General features: G+C 41.4%; 1 protein-coding gene across 1 annotated transcript; it reads left to right on the top strand.

The window, feature by feature from the left end:
• Positions 1-185: 185 nt before the first annotated feature.
• On the top strand, positions 186-3,391 carry LOC115786210 (ATP-binding cassette sub-family B member 9-like). The gene is made up of 4 exons (XM_030738265.1): positions 186-239; positions 1,400-1,493; positions 2,082-2,218; positions 2,337-3,391. The coding sequence occupies exons 1-4, from the start codon at positions 186-188 to the stop codon at positions 2,658-2,660; spliced, it is 609 nt and encodes a 202-aa protein (XP_030594125.1). The 3' UTR covers positions 2,661-3,391.
• The last annotated feature ends 14,366 nt before the right edge of the window (positions 3,392-17,757 follow it).

A 17,757-nucleotide genomic window follows, 5' to 3' on the forward strand; every position in this document is an offset into this window, starting at 1 on the left:
CATTGTATCTGGCAATGTGCATTGATAAACAGGTTTTGGAAGAATGTTGCTATAGAACTTTGTTCTGTTTTTCATCAAACAATTCCTATGGATCCTAGGTTGTTTCTTTTTGGCTTATCTGTGCATGGCCTGTCCCTGATGCCTGAGGAGATGATGTTACTATGCAAACTTCTACATCTGGCAAGATGCTACATTCTGTTACAGTGGATCCAAGGACAGCCCCCTTCTGTTACACAATGGTACAGAGAGACATTTAGGGTCTTCCCAATGGAGCGCCTCAGTGCCCTAATAAAGGGCAATTTGGGTGCCTTTTATAAAATATGGCAACCCCTTCTGGATTATTTACCTCAGGATTTAAATGATATACTTTGCAAAGGAGGGTCACATTTTATTTTCAAATATAACCAGTGTTAAGTCTACTTTATTTTATGTATGTTCTGTGCTGGCCTGTTCTGTTTTTGTTTTTTTTTGCTTTTCCCTTTTTCTCTCTTGTCATTTTTTCAAAAAAAGTAAATCTTCAATAAAATATATTTAAAAAAATAAAGAAAATGTCGGTCAGAATTATGCAAATTAAGCACTGCCACTCAGTGGTGTGCGATACTGCAAGAATTGGTATCAATCCGATACAAAGTAAATACAGGGCCAGTATCGCCAATACTAATACCGATACTTTTTTAATAATTATGAAGAATTTTCATGACGTCTAAGTGTTTTGTGATTTTTTTATTTTCCCCCTTTGGATCATTAATTATTTTAAGCCCAGGACAGAACTGGGCAAAGCTTATAGTTAAATAGAAAATACTTTATCAAAATAAAAGTTTTTTGTTCTGAAACAATAGAACAGTAACAAAATAATTTTACCCATACATTGTGATGTCTGGATTTTTTTTTCTTAAATAAAGTGTACAAAATGATCACTCAAGAACAAGTTAAATTTTTTTTCCAAGTAGAGTGTTCAGAAAGTATAGTACAAAAATGTAATAAAAATATCCTTTTATTCACAAATTTTCTGGATTTTTTCTTAAATAAACAAACTGTACAAAATTATCACCCCACAATGTTATAAAACATTTAAAGCTAATTAATTTTTCCCCCCAAGTAAAACATGTTATGCGTTACGTGACGATATAATGTCAAAACACTGAGGAGAGGGGAGGAGCAAAGTGTGCCTGCTGATATCAAAAGCTAGTCTAAAAAAAAAAAAATTAAAAAGGAATTAAAAAAAGGATATAAAATGACTAAAATGCAAACGCTGCTGTATTTCTAAGGGGCTATTTTTAGTGCTACACTTTCTATTATCTACAAAGCAGTCACAGTAGCAGGGTGGGGTATCTAAGACTGAAAATAAACTACAGGTGGCTACTCATGTTACTTTCCATTTATTTCTGTGTGTCTGCAGGTGGCACTCGTGGGTCAAGAGCCTGTGGTGCAGGCTGCCACAGAGGCTAATGCTCGTGATTTTATTTCCAACCTTCCTAAAGGCTACGAAACAAGTAATTATTCAATCTGTTCATTTGTAAGTCAGCTTTTTATGTGATATATTAATATTAAATGCTTGTAAGCTAGGACCTCAAGAGGGAAAAATCACATTCACCGTAGGTCCTTGGCTGCTTTCCTCCCCTTCCTTCCACATACATACATAGAAGCAGTATGACAGCAGATCAGGCATCAGTGACAAATGATTAACCAGAAATTGCATGATCACTATAAAACTGAATAGCTTGGATCGAGGTGGGTTGCAAAACTGATTGCAGAGGTGTCAGAAACTGTAGGTGGGTTGAAGCAGCTTAAGTAGCACACTCCATTTGAGATCTGCCAATAGGATGTGCAGAAGAACATCAAGTGTCCATCAGCTAATGTGGCTGACACTGAGATCAGCTGATCTGCCACGCTTGCTGGCTGAGCTTGAGTCCTGGGTCTGCCTGATCTTAGTTCTCATGACCCACATCAATACATAAAAAATAGAGCAAATGTAGTTTTTTCTAAAATGAAAGCTGGGTTGTTTTATAAAGAAATGGAGCTGTGTTTCATAAAGATGAAATGATGTATTTGACTAACTTTTATCTTACTGTTTCCCTGAGATGTTGGAGAGAAGGGCACGCAGTTGTCAGGTGGACAGAAACAAAGGGTTGCCATTGCAAGAGCTCTCATCCGTAACCCTCGTGTTCTTATTCTGGATGAGGCCACTAGTGCTCTGGATGCAGAAAGTGAACACAGTGTAAGTGTTACCAAAGCCAGATGACAGCTTTTCTACAGGGGCTGTTGCAAAGCAGACATCCAAATTCTAAATTTTACATTATGGAATAATGTTGATGTATTTGCCAAATCCACTGCAGGTTCAGCAGGCTCTGAACAATATCATGCGGAACCACACAGTGTTGGTGATCGCCCATCGGCTCAGCACAGTGGAGAAGGCAGACAACATTATTGTAATTGACAGGGGCCACGTCGCAGAACAGGGATCTCACAGTCAGCTGATGGCCAGTGGTGGACTCTACTCTACGCTGGTTCAGAAGCAGGTCCTGGGCATGGAGACTGGGGCGGAGGTTCTCAATTCATCAGAAAATGGCAACTGGAAGTCAGGTGGAGGACGGCAGCATAGAGGACAAAGCAGCAGCAGCAGCAGCCTCAGCGAATCTGAGTGCAATGTCCGTTACTGAGAATGGCCTACAGTGTGTGGATGTGGCACTGGACTGTAATAAGGTTAAAAATACTGACTCAAATCTACATTTATGTCTGCAATTTGTTGGACAAATACACAATTTTTGTAGTTTTCCCTCTGTACACCACCACAGTGGATTTTAAATCAATATGTAATTGAAGTGCAGACTTTCGGCTTTAATTCAGGGGCCTTTACAAAAATCTAGCATTACAGTTACGTTATAGGCATTTCTTTTGCATATAGCCCTCCTATTTTTAGAGGCTCAAATTTAAACAAACTAACAAAAATTTAAATATATGGACTTTTTAATACTTGAAAATCCTTTGCAGTCAGTGACTGAAGTCTAGAACCCATGGATTTGGATATCACTAACTGCTGTTTCTTCTCTTGGGATCCTCTGCCAGGCCTTTGCTGCAGCCTTCAGTTGGTGCTTGTTTGTGGGTCTCTGCTTTCAGTTTTGCCTTCAGTAACTGAGAGGCATGCACTACTTTGAGATCAGGTGACTGACCTGGCCATTGAAGACTATCCCATTTCTTTACCTTGAGAAACTCTTGGGTTGCTTTTGCAGTATGATTTGGGTCGTCATTAAAATTACAGTGAACATCTACAAAAATACAAATTCAACACTTTGAATCAATTTCAGATATTATGTCGGCTTCATTTGTCATGAAATAACGAGGGAGCCTCAGCTGGCCATGAAACAGCTTCTACAGTTACAGAGGTGAAAACTACAGAAATTGTGTCTTTCCAACAAATTACAGTACACAGTACACAATACACAGTACAATGCACATTTCACTGTGCATTGTACTGTGTATAACTGTGCATGTGACAAATAAACACTATCTTATCTTATCTTATCTTATCTTATCTACTGAGCATCTGTATCAGAACATATCAAAAGGGTTGGCACAAACCAAACATGAATGAATATCCTCTTGGGCTAATATATTAGCTTTAAGAAGGAAATGCATTGCTGCTGATGTACTACAGAAGATTCTTGATTGTCTTTTGTGTTTTTGTTTTTTAATACCTCCTTATCGCACTCCAGCCAGAGATAAATTATTGTTTCATTGATTCTTCCTCAGGGTTTAGTTCTGCTTTTATGTTATTTCACAGTGGCAGGCAGGGCGATGCCTTGTGCTTTATTTTAAAAGTGATAAACTTTTTTTTAATGTGTGGAGTAGGTGGTGTTATTAGTACAAAGAAAAGACAGGTGCCTTTGTCTGTGGGATAGAGTGCAATAAGAATATCTATGACTGCATTGAATAGCACTACAGAAACATAATGCAATTGTATTTAGCACTGACAATGAAAAGTAAACGCAATGAACACTGTGTACTGATCATATTCCTTTCTGGATGCAGACATGCTCTAATAATGCCATATGCTACATTCAGTATCTGCTGGTGAAATCCCCTTTTTTAATGGCAATAATAGATCATAAAATATGAGTCTTACGGTAAGCTGATGTAAGTTATGTCTGATAGACTGCAGTGTGAGCTCCGAATTAACTGAAAATAAAGCCTAATGCTACACTGCATTGTAACTTTGTTTGACAGTGTGTAGAAGAAACATGCTGGCACTGATGCTCAGAAAGCTTCAAAGTGAACCAAACAAATCCAAACTTTGAGTGTTTTTAATACGGCTGGGTCCAGGCTGCCAAAAATCAAAGCTGACTGAGCTTCTAAATAGCTGGAAACCTGTGTGGGTATCACAGTAAACACAGCACTATATTTCATGTTATAAACTGGTTTATTGTGTGTTGCACTGAAGCACTAGTTTTGTCACTAGTTGTTTTTTGGGGGGGCCGGGGGGGGGGGGACTAGCTAAGTTGGCAACATTGCAAATAGGGGACATTGTTTATGGAGTGCAGGGGTGGAGACACACAGGTTTCCACCTCAACCTTCTAAAATGATGGAGAGAGCTGGAATCTGTTCCTATGGTGAGCCTGGTGACAGACAGACGAGTTGGGCCCGAGGCGCCAAATTCAAGCGTTCCCTCCTCACTCTGTTGTGATAACCATTTCATGCCTGCTCAGAGCGCAGATCACTACTGCACTGCAACAGCATTTTTGAAGATGTGTTCTCCCCCCATATCGCACCACTTTGAGGCTTGCCCAGGTGTGACTGTGCTTTCAGTTACCTGAACACAAAAGACAAGTAGTTGGAGCTGGCCGCTGTGCTGAAGATGGGAGTGATAGAAGAGGCACACAGTGCGTAGTGGAGCCCCATAGTTCTTGTGGTGAAGAAAGATGTGTCATCATCCTGGGCTACTTGCCCAGTGTTTTAAGTTTTGGACTCTGTAGTTTTGTTTATTTAATTATTCTGAGGTTCTTGGATAACCTTGATTTCTTAGTACTTTAGTTTAGTTCTCCCTCTGTGTCTTTTATAATATAATGTTCCCAGTTGAAGGGAACATTATCTCATTTTATATATATATATATATATATATATATATATATATATATATATATATATATATATATATATTTATAGCAGTCCGCTCCACCTGAGTCCAAGGATCCAACGTCGCCTGTGTCAGAGGTGTCCTGTCACCTCTGTCGACATGGGTCCCCAGCCATGCCACCTGAGGTTTTGCAACACAAACCACCTGAGGTGTTCCATCATCTTCACCATCATTGGTCTCCAGCTAAACCACCAGAGGGGTTCTGTCACCTAAGTCTTTGGTCCCCAGAGGGACTCCACTGCCATTGAAAACCACCAGAGTCTGCTGCTGGCCATGCAGCTGGTCTCCTGAGTATCTCCATGTATCTCATGTCTGGTCATCCATCTAGCCCAGAGTTGCCTCGCCTCCTCTGTTTGATACTGCCTCCAAATCTTGCCCCTTGGCCTGGGTACCCTCCTGAACTGTTTCATCCTCCCTGCACTCCCCCAAGGCCAGGCAGGCGGGCCCCCAGAACTGTCTCCTTATGAGTCTTACTTTTGGACTGTTTTACACTCCCTGTTTTTCCTCATTGCCAGGGTCTCAGAAGCTCTCAGAGCGTGAGATCAGCTACGGCACTGTGGAAAAGGAGTGCTTAGCAATCCTGTGAGTGTTCAACTCCCTCCTCTATTCACCTTCTACTCAGCCCATGTCCCCTTGCAGTGTCTCCATTGGATGAAAGATGACAGTGCCTGGATCACCTACTGGTATCTAGCTTTACAACCATTCAAAGTCAAGGTGATTCATATGCTGGGGGCGCAGATGTCTGTTGCCAATTTCCTCTCCCATTCACGGGGATTTAGTTAGGCCAGATGGGTGTGACAGAAGAAGGCTGGAGCTGACAGCAGAGAGCAGTGACTAGAGCTGGTGGGCATGAACAGCGAACAGTGCAAAAGCTGTGGGTGATTAAAAATAAACAGTGAACTGTAACCTGGTATCGAGTGTATGCACTGGGTCTTCATGGCAGCGGTCGTGCTACACAATGATTTTCAAATCATTTAAGCCTTATATTTAAAATAATGTGGAAATTGTGTAATTTTCTATGCGTATGTGTAATGTCTAGTGTACATAGCAATAACTAGATTAACTGTTAAGAGTTCAGTAACACAGTTTGATATAGAGTATTCCAAATGAGCTAAATCTTTGTTTTTAAAAAGGTGTGGACAATGTTGTTTCTCACCATAAAAACTGTAACTTCCCTGTTGGCAACACACCAAGCTGCAAACATACACTGTATTGCCAAAAGTATTCACTCACCCATCCAAATCATTGAATTCAGGTGTTCCAATCACTTCCACAGGTGTATAAACCAAGCACCTAGGCATGCAGACTGCTTCTATAAACATTTGTGAAAGAATGGGTCACTCTCAGGAGCTCAGTGAATTCCAGCATGGTACCGTGATAGGATGCCACCTGTGCAACAAGTCCAATCATGTAATTTCCTCACTACTAAATATTCCACAGTCAACTGTTAGAGGTATTATAACAAAGTGGAAGTTCTTGAGAACAACAGCAACTCAGCCATGAAGAGGTAGGCCACGTAAAATCACAGAATGGTGTCAGTGGATGCTGAGGCATACAGTGTATCACAAAAGTGAGTACACCCCTCACGTGTCTGCATATATTTAAGTATATCTTTTCATGGGACAACACTAACAAAATCACACTTTGACACAATAAAAAGTAGTTTGTGAGCAGCTTATATAACAGTCTTCATGTAGCGCAACAATTCATCTTTTAAGATCCTCAGAGAGTTCTTTGCCATGAGGTGCCATGTTGGAACTTTCAGTGACCAGTATGAGAGAGTGTGAGAGCTGTACTACAAAATTGAGCACACCTGAGACCTAGTAACACTAACGAGTCACATGACACTTTGGAGGGGAAATGACATGCAGTGCTCAATTTGGACATTTATGGGTGTAGTCTCTTTTGTACTCACTTTTGTTGCCGCTGGTTTAGACATTAATGGCTGTATAATGAGTTATTTTGAGGGAAGAATAAATTTACACTGTTATATACCCTCCCAGGTCTCTATCCAGTACCATTAATCCTGTTCTTTCGGACTTTTGCAGATCTCATAACTTGCTATCCTTGGTGCCACAATCATCCTAACACTAAGAAATACTCTTGGTTTAAGCCAAATAGTGTAACCAAATGTAGAATAGACTTTTGGTTAATATCTGTCTCTGTGGCGGGCCTTGTTTCAGATTGTTGTACATCAGCAGTGCCTCTAACAGATCACGCAGAAAACAGATAACTGTAAAACCCTCTGACACTTATAGCAACAATAAAGGATATTGGAAATTTAATTCTAGGTTATTAAAATCTCAAGAATTTGAAGAAGGTATTAAATCTATAATTGTAAATGTAACATCTGATAACATTATAATGGTTTATTCCACCAAATGGGAATTAAAATTTAAAATATTAGCTTACTCTATTCAATTTGGAAAAATTCTTAGCAAGAACAGGAAATCAGAGGAAGGTAGGATAATTAAAGAAATAAACATTCATTATAGTAGGATGACACCCTCTGAAGAAGATAAGCAGAAATTACAAGCTCTGCAAATTAAACTGGATGAAATTTACATTAGAAAAGCTGAAGGAGCCTATGTTAGATCTCGAGCAGGATGGGTAGAAGATAGGGAAAAAAGCTCTTCTTACTTTTGTTGACTTGAAAAAAGAAGACAAGATAGAAACTCAATTACTAAAGCATTAAATATACAAGGACAAGCAGTAATAGATGCTGCTCTGATCACTAAGGAAGTTCTCAGCTTTTACAGTCAACTTCAGTCCTCATCTTTCTCTAATGAAAATTAATGCATTAGTCTTATATAATAATGCATTAGTCTTATATAGCGCTTTTCTAGACACTCAAAGACGCTTTACAATTTCACGCACTATTCATTCACACCTCAATCATACCTGGTGGTGGTAAGCTACTAATGTAGCTGACGGAGGCGTGGCTGCCAATTTGTGCCTACGGCCCCTCCGACCACTACCAAACATACTCACACTTAGGCAATGTGGGTTAAGTGTCTTGCCCAGGGACACAATGACAGCATGTGCTCAGACAGGGACTCGAACCAGCAACCCTCCAGTTGCAAGGTGAGCACCTGCCCACTGCGCCACTTTGTTTGGCCTTCTTCAGTCATATACATAACCATATACATAACCTTATTCTTCGCATTGATGAGGACTTTGCAGAACTATGTAATGCTGATATTACAATTAATGAATTAGATAAAGCGGGGTGAAACAAGGCTTTCCGATGTCATCTTCTCTTTTATTAATAGTTGTGGAAATGCTCTCAATATTTATTAAAAACTCGAATGTTGCTCCACTGGATGTCATTGGCATGCCAATAATTATTAGCCAGCTCGCTGATGATACAACGATTTTTATAAAACATATAATAGAAGTCCCAAAGATATTGAAATTAGTCGATGTACTCTCTAAAGCTTCAGGCTTAAAACTCAGTCTGAATAAGTGCGAGTTAATGTCTATCCATCCAACTCATTTAACAAAGGCATTTGGTATACCCATAAAGTCAACAGTGAAATACTTAGGAACTTAGATATCCAGTGATTCTGCTGAAAGGGAAAATATGAAGATATGGAAAATAAAAGATAACTGCCAGTCTAGACTTAACTCTTGGTTTTCACGGGATATTAGCCTCTTGGGTAGAATTTTCCTAACCAAAATGGAAAGCATTTCAAGATGCATCTACCCAGCATATTCAATGGCAATCTCTAAAAGAGCAATTAAATAAATCAATCAGGTTAACTTTGATTATATCTGGAGAAGGAAAGCCCACTACATTAAAAGAGTACTGTTAATCAAAGAATATAAGGAGGGAGGCCTACAAGCCATAGACTTTGATTTTATGAACGGGACTCTAAAAATTAACTGGCTAAAATCCCTCCTAAATTCTGATAATCTGTGGTTCCACATTCCCAGAGAAATTTTTAAGAAGCTGGGAGGCATGGATTTTCTACTTAAATGTGATTTCTCAATTCAGACTCCCTATTAAATTATCTCTTTTTCACCAGCAGGTCCTTTTGCACTGGAAACTTCTCTATTATCATAATCCCCCCCCCACAATACACCGATTTGGAATAACAGATATGTTACTGTCAGAGGCAAATTGCTGTTCAACAAGGAATGGTTAGGTAAAGGCATTTGGTCACCAATTCACTTAGTAGACAATTCTGGGCGCATTCTATCCTATAATGATTTCTGCCTCAAATATAATAATCTCTGCAATGCTAAAACATATAGAACTATAATTAAAGCAATCCCTGATGCTGTTTGGAGTTTGAGTAGAGGATTGTTAACAGTACCGATCTCTCCTCAGCTTCCACTAATACTGATTGGAAACTGCGACTTTACTGAAATTTCAATCCAAAACAAAATAATTAAAAACCTATTCTGTTACACCTTACATCCTAATCAGTCCTATAAGGATTCAATCTCTCAAATATTTTCAAAAAACGCAATTTACACTTTACTAAATATTTAAAATTCCCTGTAACTCCAAAGGCAAAAGAAATTCATTTTAAGATTCTGAATGGAATTTATCCGTCCAGTGACTTTCTGCACCACCGATTTGGCTTTGAAACGACATTTACGACTGGCTGTTTCCTAAAGTACCTCGGTTGCAGAAGTTCTGTTAACAGGACATAATTTACAGTTTAATTATGGACAGTGAAAAAGATGACTTTTTAGTAAACACCATTTTGGTTGGAAAGCACATTCAAACAATTCTAAGTTTGGGAAAGTTACCCCTAATTTTTTATGCTTTCTTTAATGGCTTCCTATGCCTAACGATTAGCACATTTCAACTGAAGGCAGCTCATTTGGCATACTATTAACTGTTGTGCTTATTTGGATGCTTATAACTGTAACTATAGTCTTTCTTCATTTTGCTTGATTGCTTTGATATTTGATATTTTTTTGAATGAACTATGTTTGCCCTGAAGTTCAAACCACATCAACAGTCACAACTATAAATTTAAAAACACAACATATCCAAAACACTATGACATCTTACAAAAACACAGCAACATTAACTAAGCACAATTACAAATAAGAAAAACACACTAACATTAACTAAGCACAATTACAAATTACAAAAAGACAACAACATTAACAAAAACACAATGCCATTAACAAAACGTAAGAGGTAGGTCTCAGTGGGAAAACCTGGGAAATCACTGATTGGATGATGCCACTTTTGGCTTTTGAACCAGAAGTTAGGGCATTCGCTCTTTCAATGCTTGGATAGGTGGGAAGACAGTAGCTGTGTCCAAATGAGATGCTGGGCAAGATGGCGATGTGGGCACACGTTATTCTGAGCTCCATTTGTGCAGCCCTCAACTGGTTTCAAAGGCCGACCCTTGGCGCACCGTTTCATCCCCAAGGTAGACCCGAACATCCACACTCTAACGTAAGGTGAAAAATTAAGAAATTTATGAAAGATGTCCATCGTTAATGAGAAAGATTTCCCCACTCTGAAGAATGCTAATGCTACTAAGCTAAACATGCATAACTATGCAGCTGCCGCTAGCGCTGAAACACCGATGGGGTTGTCAAAAAGCGCCACCGGTACAAGATGACAACTGAACGCAGCTCCAACTAAGCTCCCACCTGCTAAAAAGCAAGCCACTGAGAGTGAGGTCTCTTTAGCTGCTGTCTTAGCAGCCATTAAAAGTTTGATGACTTTGGAAAACAGCTGAAAGAAAACTCAAGTAGAGCAGAACACATTTAGCATAGCGGAATGTAAATCTACTACGGAAAACCTTGAACACAGGTTTGCTACAATGAATAAAGAAAATGCAGCTCTGAAAGAAAAACTTCTGGAAGCTGAAAGGTACAAGCGTCGATGGAACCTGAGGCTGTTGGGTCTCAAAGAGGAAGAAGGAGAAAATCTCAGAGAAAAGGCAGAACAACAACTTTCAAGAATCTTACTGCAATGGGCAGACCAGGCAGAAGATGTGATTGACACAATCCACTGAGTGGGATTATAAGAAGAAGGAAGGACCCGTCAGGTTATCCTACAGTTCACCAGGAGGTGCCATCGAGTCATAGTCTGGAAAGTGACGAAGGATTCAGCAGTTTGCAAAGAACAAGGTCTCTGTTTCGCTCAAGATTTTATTAAGGAAGACCGGCTGGCAAGAGAAGAACTGTGGCCTAAGATCACAAAAGCCAGATCCCAGGGTAAGGTGGCCTTTTACAGAGGTCATGTTGCAGTGATCGACGGCAAGGTGATCAAACCTACGACTCCTTTTACAGTCTCTTATTTTCTATGACTGTTTTTTGCATCTTCTTGTTACAAGGTTAAAAAGATTTTTTTTTTTTTGAAACAAAGGACTTTCTTTTAATATTGAATCATATCCCCAAGCTGCACACGTCATAGCAGTACTCTCTTATTTGCACTCCAGGGGGTTATTTCTGTTTTCACTCAAATAAAAAAGGAGTAGATTTAAGTTAAGTTTAATGAAGTTTGTGGATGCAAGGTAGATTTTTCCATGTTATAATGTTAAGGGCATTCTTAGACTTTTCAGGGGCTTGCCTTCAGTTCATTCTATCTGTGGCTGCAGCGGCACGGCTGCCTCCCTAGCCTGGACCCTCAAGTGTTTCGTACTCAACACACACGCGTTAGTAAACAAAGGTCTTGAGTCCAAAAATCTTCTGGTGTATCTTTACTGAAGAAAGCAAAGTACAAACATAAAGGAAATCTTGACCTTTCTGATTTAACTTAGTTTACCGCATCGTACAGCGTAGTGTAGGTCGAAAAACTGTGTTGCTCTAGGGTCCAGTGACTTCCGGTGCCCTTTCCTCATTTCCTACCAGTATACAAACCTCAAACATCACAACCAACAAATTATTCTACAAATTAGTCATTGATTAACAATTCCATTACAAGCAGAATTACTTATAATTACCAAATTTGTGTTTCCAAATGCATACAACTATCTCACAAAAAAATGGCTACAACATATCCCGCCCCCTAATTGACTATGCCTCAGCATATCAATTACCAACTTAAACTTAAATTGGAGCCATTTACACTGATCAACTAATATTTCTTAACAGGTTTCATCCCTTTACGAATAACATTAGCAAAGAAATAACAGTCTTTCCTAACCAGTTCTAAACTAATCTGGTCTTCATTCTTCTCTCAAGCTTCAATCTTCTCCCTGCAAGAAGCAAAGTTTAGTTATGGGTCTTTGAATGATGCTTGTCTTCGTTTTGACCTCGGCACTTCGAACGACCCCTTCAGAATCTGGTACCACTCTGGTGATTCTTCCTAATGTCCAAGAGTTCCTTGGCAGGGTTGAGTCAATGACCAGGACGACATCTCCAACTGTGAAGCTCCTCTTCTGGATGTGCCACTTTTGCCGTTCTTGCAGCAGAGGGAGATATTCACGAGTCCACCTTTGCCAGAACAGATCAGCCAAGTATTGAATTTGTCTCCAACGACGGCGGACGTAGAGATCATTTTTATTGAATACACCGGGTGGAAAGTTAGGCTGTGCCTTCATTAGGAGGAGGTGGTTTGGCGTCAGTGGCTCTAGGTCATTTGGGTGGTCTGTGTTTGTAGTCAAGGGTCTTCCATTGATAATGCTCTCAACTTCGCACAGTAAAGTCTGTAGCCCTTCATCATCTAGCTGCTGTTGCCTCACGACGGAGCTCAACACTTTCCTCACTGTGCGGATTTGACGCTCCCAAATGCCGCCATGGTGGGAAGCAGCAGGTGGGTTGAAAATCCACTGCACGCCTTTTTTCACCATTGCTTCATTGATAAGAGACTGGTCCAGCTCTGCCAATGCCTCTCGTAGCTCTCGTTCAGCACCGACAAAGTTCGTGCCATTGTCGGAACGAATGATTGACACTTGCCCTCTTCTGGCTTGAAAACGCCGTAAAGCATTAATACACGAGCCTGTGTCAAGGGAATGGGCTATTTCAATATGCACTGCTCTTGTAGTTAAGCATGTAAAAAGCACTCCATAGCACTTGACTTTAACACGCCCTCTTTTGACCTCAAACGGGCCAAAATAATCTACACCAGTGTTAGTAAAGGGTGGCTTGTCTGGCAGTAGCCGATCCGGTGGCAAGTCTGCCATCTTCTGCTCTCCTGCCTTTGCATACAGTCTTCTACAGAGGTTACACTCTGAGATCACCCTTCTCACTGCTGCATTGGCCCTTGGTATCCAATAGCGTTGCCGTAATTTGGCCAAGACATGGTTTCTGCCTCCATGTCCAGCTTCTTGGTGGATGTGGTGGAGAATAAGGCGGGCTACTGCATGCTGTTTATGTAGAATAGCGGGATGCTTGGCCTCTTCGGGCATCGCTGATTTGCTCAGACGCCCTCCTACCCTCAGCACACCATTATCCAGGTATGGATCCAGTTTGAAGATTGAACTGTTTCTTTTCACTTGCATGTTTCCAAGCAGCAAAGCCTTTATCTCTTCTGCATAGGTCTGTTTCTGACTGTATTTAATCATTTCTGTTTCAGCTCTGGCTAGATCTTCAACCGTAAGAATTCCTTTAGCTAGGTTCTTCTTACATGTCACCATATGCTGTTCGATAATGTCTCTTTGCCTTTCCGGACCTTCTTTAGATTGTTGCATGGTTCGTTCCAGTTCTTTCCTTTTCTCACATAAATACCTCAATGACTCCTTTAGACGTAAAATCCAAGCAATGGCCTTTTTAAGCTTGTGCCAACTGGAATAATACTCCACGAGTTTGTTCAGTGGCTCTTTGCACTCCTCCTGAACTGAGCATGATACTGCAGCCGATGTCTTAATCTCAGCATCATCTTCCGTGAGGTAGGTTTGCTCAGGCTGGTCTGGCCACTCACCAGTCAGGAACTTGGGCCCATGAAACCAGCTCCCGTTTTTAATGAAACTCTCGAACTTCAAGCCCCTTGAAGCCTGATCTGCCGGATTCTGAGCCGTGTTGACATACTTCCACTGGGCTGGCGTTGTTGCTTCTCTTATGTACGAAACTCTGTTGGCTACAAACGTTTTGAAACGAAGTGTGTCATTTCGAATGTACTTTAGTACTGTCGTACTATCTGTCCAAAAGATCGATTCCATCAAGGGAGTTTCAAGTTCTCTTTTCAGCATACGATCTACCTTGACTGCCACCATCGCTGCCGTCAATTCCATTCTGGGAATCGTGATCTGTTTGAGTGGAGCGACTCTGGACTTTCCCATCAAGAATGATACATGCTTCTCACCTTGTCCATTTGTCAACAAAAGATATGACACAACGCCATAACCATCCTGACTGGCATCTGAGAAGTGGTGGATTTGAGCAGTCTTTGCTAGACCAAAGGTGGCAGGTTTAAAACATCTGCTAACCTTTAGATCTGAAAGCTTGTGGAGGTGTGCTAACCAATCCAGCCATGTCTTGCGTGGCCTTCCATGGATTTCTTCATCCCAATCTCTTTTCTCTTTACAGAGGTCTCTCAGAATACGCTTCACAGGTAGCAGGAGTGGTGCTATGAAGCCCATGGGGTCGTACACTGTACTGACGACGGCTAAGATGCCTCTTCTTGTACATGGCTTATCTGGCAGGTGTGTCTTGAATCTGAAGCTGTCTGTACTGGTGCACCACTGCATGCCCAGTGCCCGTTCTACTGGCAATTTGTCGTTCTCTAGGTCTAGATCTTTGACCTCAGCAGCTCGCTCATGTTCAGGTATTGAGCACAGTAGGGCCTTACTGTTGCTGATCCACTTGGTTAAGTGGAAACCACCGCCAGTGCATAACGTCATCAGTTCCTTGACAAGAGCAACTGCTTGGTCCTCTGTGGGAACAGACTTCAAGCAATCGTCGACATAGAAATTCTTGAGAATTGTCTGCACTGCTTCTGCTGAGGTCTGTGTTAATGCATTCTCTGCTGTTTTTCTTAGTGCGTATGACGCACAGCTGGGAGACGATGTTGCGCCAAATAGATGCACACACATTCTGTACTCAGCTGGTTCCAAATTTGTATCACCATCCAGCCACCAGAGGAAGCGTAGCAGGTCCGCATCATTATCGGGTATCCGCACCTGGTAGAACATGGACTCTATGTCTGCCATCATGGCGACAGGCTCCTGCCTGAATCTTAGCAGTACACCAATGAGTGTGTTTGTCAGGTTTGGTCCTTGCAACAATTGGTCATTCAGCGACACTCCTCGGTAAGTTGCGGCGCAGTCAAAAACTACTCGCAGCTTCTTCTTCCTCGGGTGGTACACGCCGTGGTGTGGGATAAACCACACCCTTCCATCACTGCGACTCAGCTGCTGTTCAGGAACTTGTGTTGCATAGCCCTTCTCAAGTATGTTGCTCATGAATGTTCTGTATTCTTGGGCAAAGTCTGTATTTCTGCTGAATTTCCTCTTTAGTGAGTTAAGTCGTTGTTCAGCAATACCACGGTTACATGGCATCTTCACTTTGTCATCCTTCAACGGCAGCTTAATGCAGAAATGGCCATCAATGAGTTGTGCTGATGTTGCCACTGTATGCATGAACTGCCTGTCCTGTTCAGAGTCTTCTCGCCGGTCGTCACACCGGTTTTCTGGGAAGTCAGCGTTATAGTGCTTCACCAGCATATCTTCAATGTTCATCACAGAGATACGATTGACAAGGAAACTTTGTTCTTTGTTGTCTTCAGCCTCTTTCTCTGTGCATCTACTAATTGGCCCATTGACAACCCACCCGAGCACCGTCTTTACAGCATACGGTCCATCATTCTGACTATTGATGATCTCCCATGGTTCCATGGCCTTGTAGACATTGGAACCGATGAGAAGACCAATTTCTGCTTCAAGGTTTGGGAGATGGACTCTGCTCAGGTAAGGCCACCTTGCCAAATCACTCTTCTGAGGTATATTGGCTTTCTTTGCAGGGATTTCTGGCTGAGTATACACGTTGGGCAACTGGATGAAGTCTTGCTTCCCTAAGCCACACACTTCTAGATCAGTAAGCACACAGCTACTTACTTTCTGTTCGGTTGCCATCGTGCGAAGGATGAACTCTGTCTTTCTGCCTCTGATGTTCAACTTGCTGGCTAGGTCTTCCGTACAGAAAGTTGCCGTGCTTCCTTGGTCTAGGAAGGCATAGGTCTCGATCATCCTTGAGTCCCTTTTGTGTTTTATCTGCACAGGTACAATAGGAAGAATACACTCACTAGCCCCAGTGTTCTTGCTTATACTCTCTCCTGACACAAGAGCACTTGTGACCTCACCTGTGCCTTGCAAGCCACCAGTTGTGCTGTTCAAATCTGATTTAACATCCTTTACCACGTGCAGGATTGCTGGGTGCTTGAGGGAGCACTCTGGGCATGAGGTTCTTTTTCTACAGTCCTTGGCCCGATGACCTGCTGTTAGACATGCAAAGCAAAGACCAACCATTTTCAGGAACTGTATTCTGTCTTTCAAAGGCTGCTCTTTGATCTTGCTGCACACAATGAGTGCATGGTTCCTTTGGCAGTAAAGACATGGATTTTGGAAAACGCTTGCAGTCTTGACTGAAACTGTTGTTTTTTCAAGCTGGCGTTTACTGGCGTTCTTCTCAGTAGAGACGTCCACAGCAAAACTGCTTCCTTTAGATTCACCTTTGACAATGTTAGGTTTTCTTTTCAAGCCTTTCTGATTCCCTGCAGTGGAATCCAGAATATCTCCAAAGAGTGGGTCATTTGCTACCTTTGCTTGACAGTAAACAAACTCCACTAAATCTGTAAATCTAGCTCTTTTTCTTGTTTTTTCTTGGATATCATAAGCATAGCTTCTCCATCTTTCCTTCAGTTTAAATGGAAGCTTAGACAAAATGCACTTCATGTTTGTTGGATTGTTCATTTCGTCCATGTAGTCTACATCATTCAGTGTGTTACGACATCCAATCAAGAACAAAGCAAAGGCGTTCAATCCCTTTCTGTCTTCAGGTTTTATTTGAGGCCATTCCATTGCCTTCTTGATGTAAGCTGTGGCGATGGTAAACTCATCTCCATAGTGGCGATCAAGTAATTCCCTGGCTTCTTTGTAAGCTTTGTCAGGTCTCATGTGCTCACAGCTACGAACAAGATCGAGTGGTTCTCCACTTGTGAACTGTTCGAGATAATACAACCGATCTTGAGGGCTGTCTGTTTTACTGTTGATGGCATGCTCAAAAGCTCTTATGAAGGATTTGTAAGTCAGAGGATCTCCTCTAAACATTGGTATATCTCTATGAGGCAATTGAGACAAACTCTGTTGTTTAATGAGAATCTCTGTGACTTCATTTTGGCGCCGTAGCACTTCATACAAGCTGTCTGAAGAGATATCAGCATGGTCGTGATCATCAGGACGGGGCGCAGCGCTGCTAGCATCCAATCCTGGCCAAAGCTTTCTTTCTTCTGAAACATTTGCAGCTGGGTTTGAACTGGATACCAGAGGCTTACTTTGATGAGGCGCGTAATTGTCATTGCTGTAAAGATTATCTGGTTTGTCAGTCATAGATAAATTCCTGAGTCCTGGAAGTGGCTCGGAAAGTTCATCTACTGAACGAGCATCCTCGTATTCCTCATACACCTTTAATTTGGCATCTGAAGCGGCAAGCTCTGTTTCAATATCCAACTGCTCCCTTTGTAATTTTAAACGAATTTCCTCCTGCTCCAA

This window comes from Archocentrus centrarchus, chromosome 9 (genome assembly GCF_007364275.1).
Source record: "Archocentrus centrarchus isolate MPI-CPG fArcCen1 chromosome 9, fArcCen1, whole genome shotgun sequence".
NCBI classification, from domain to species: Eukaryota; Metazoa; Chordata; class Actinopteri; order Cichliformes; family Cichlidae; genus Archocentrus; species Archocentrus centrarchus.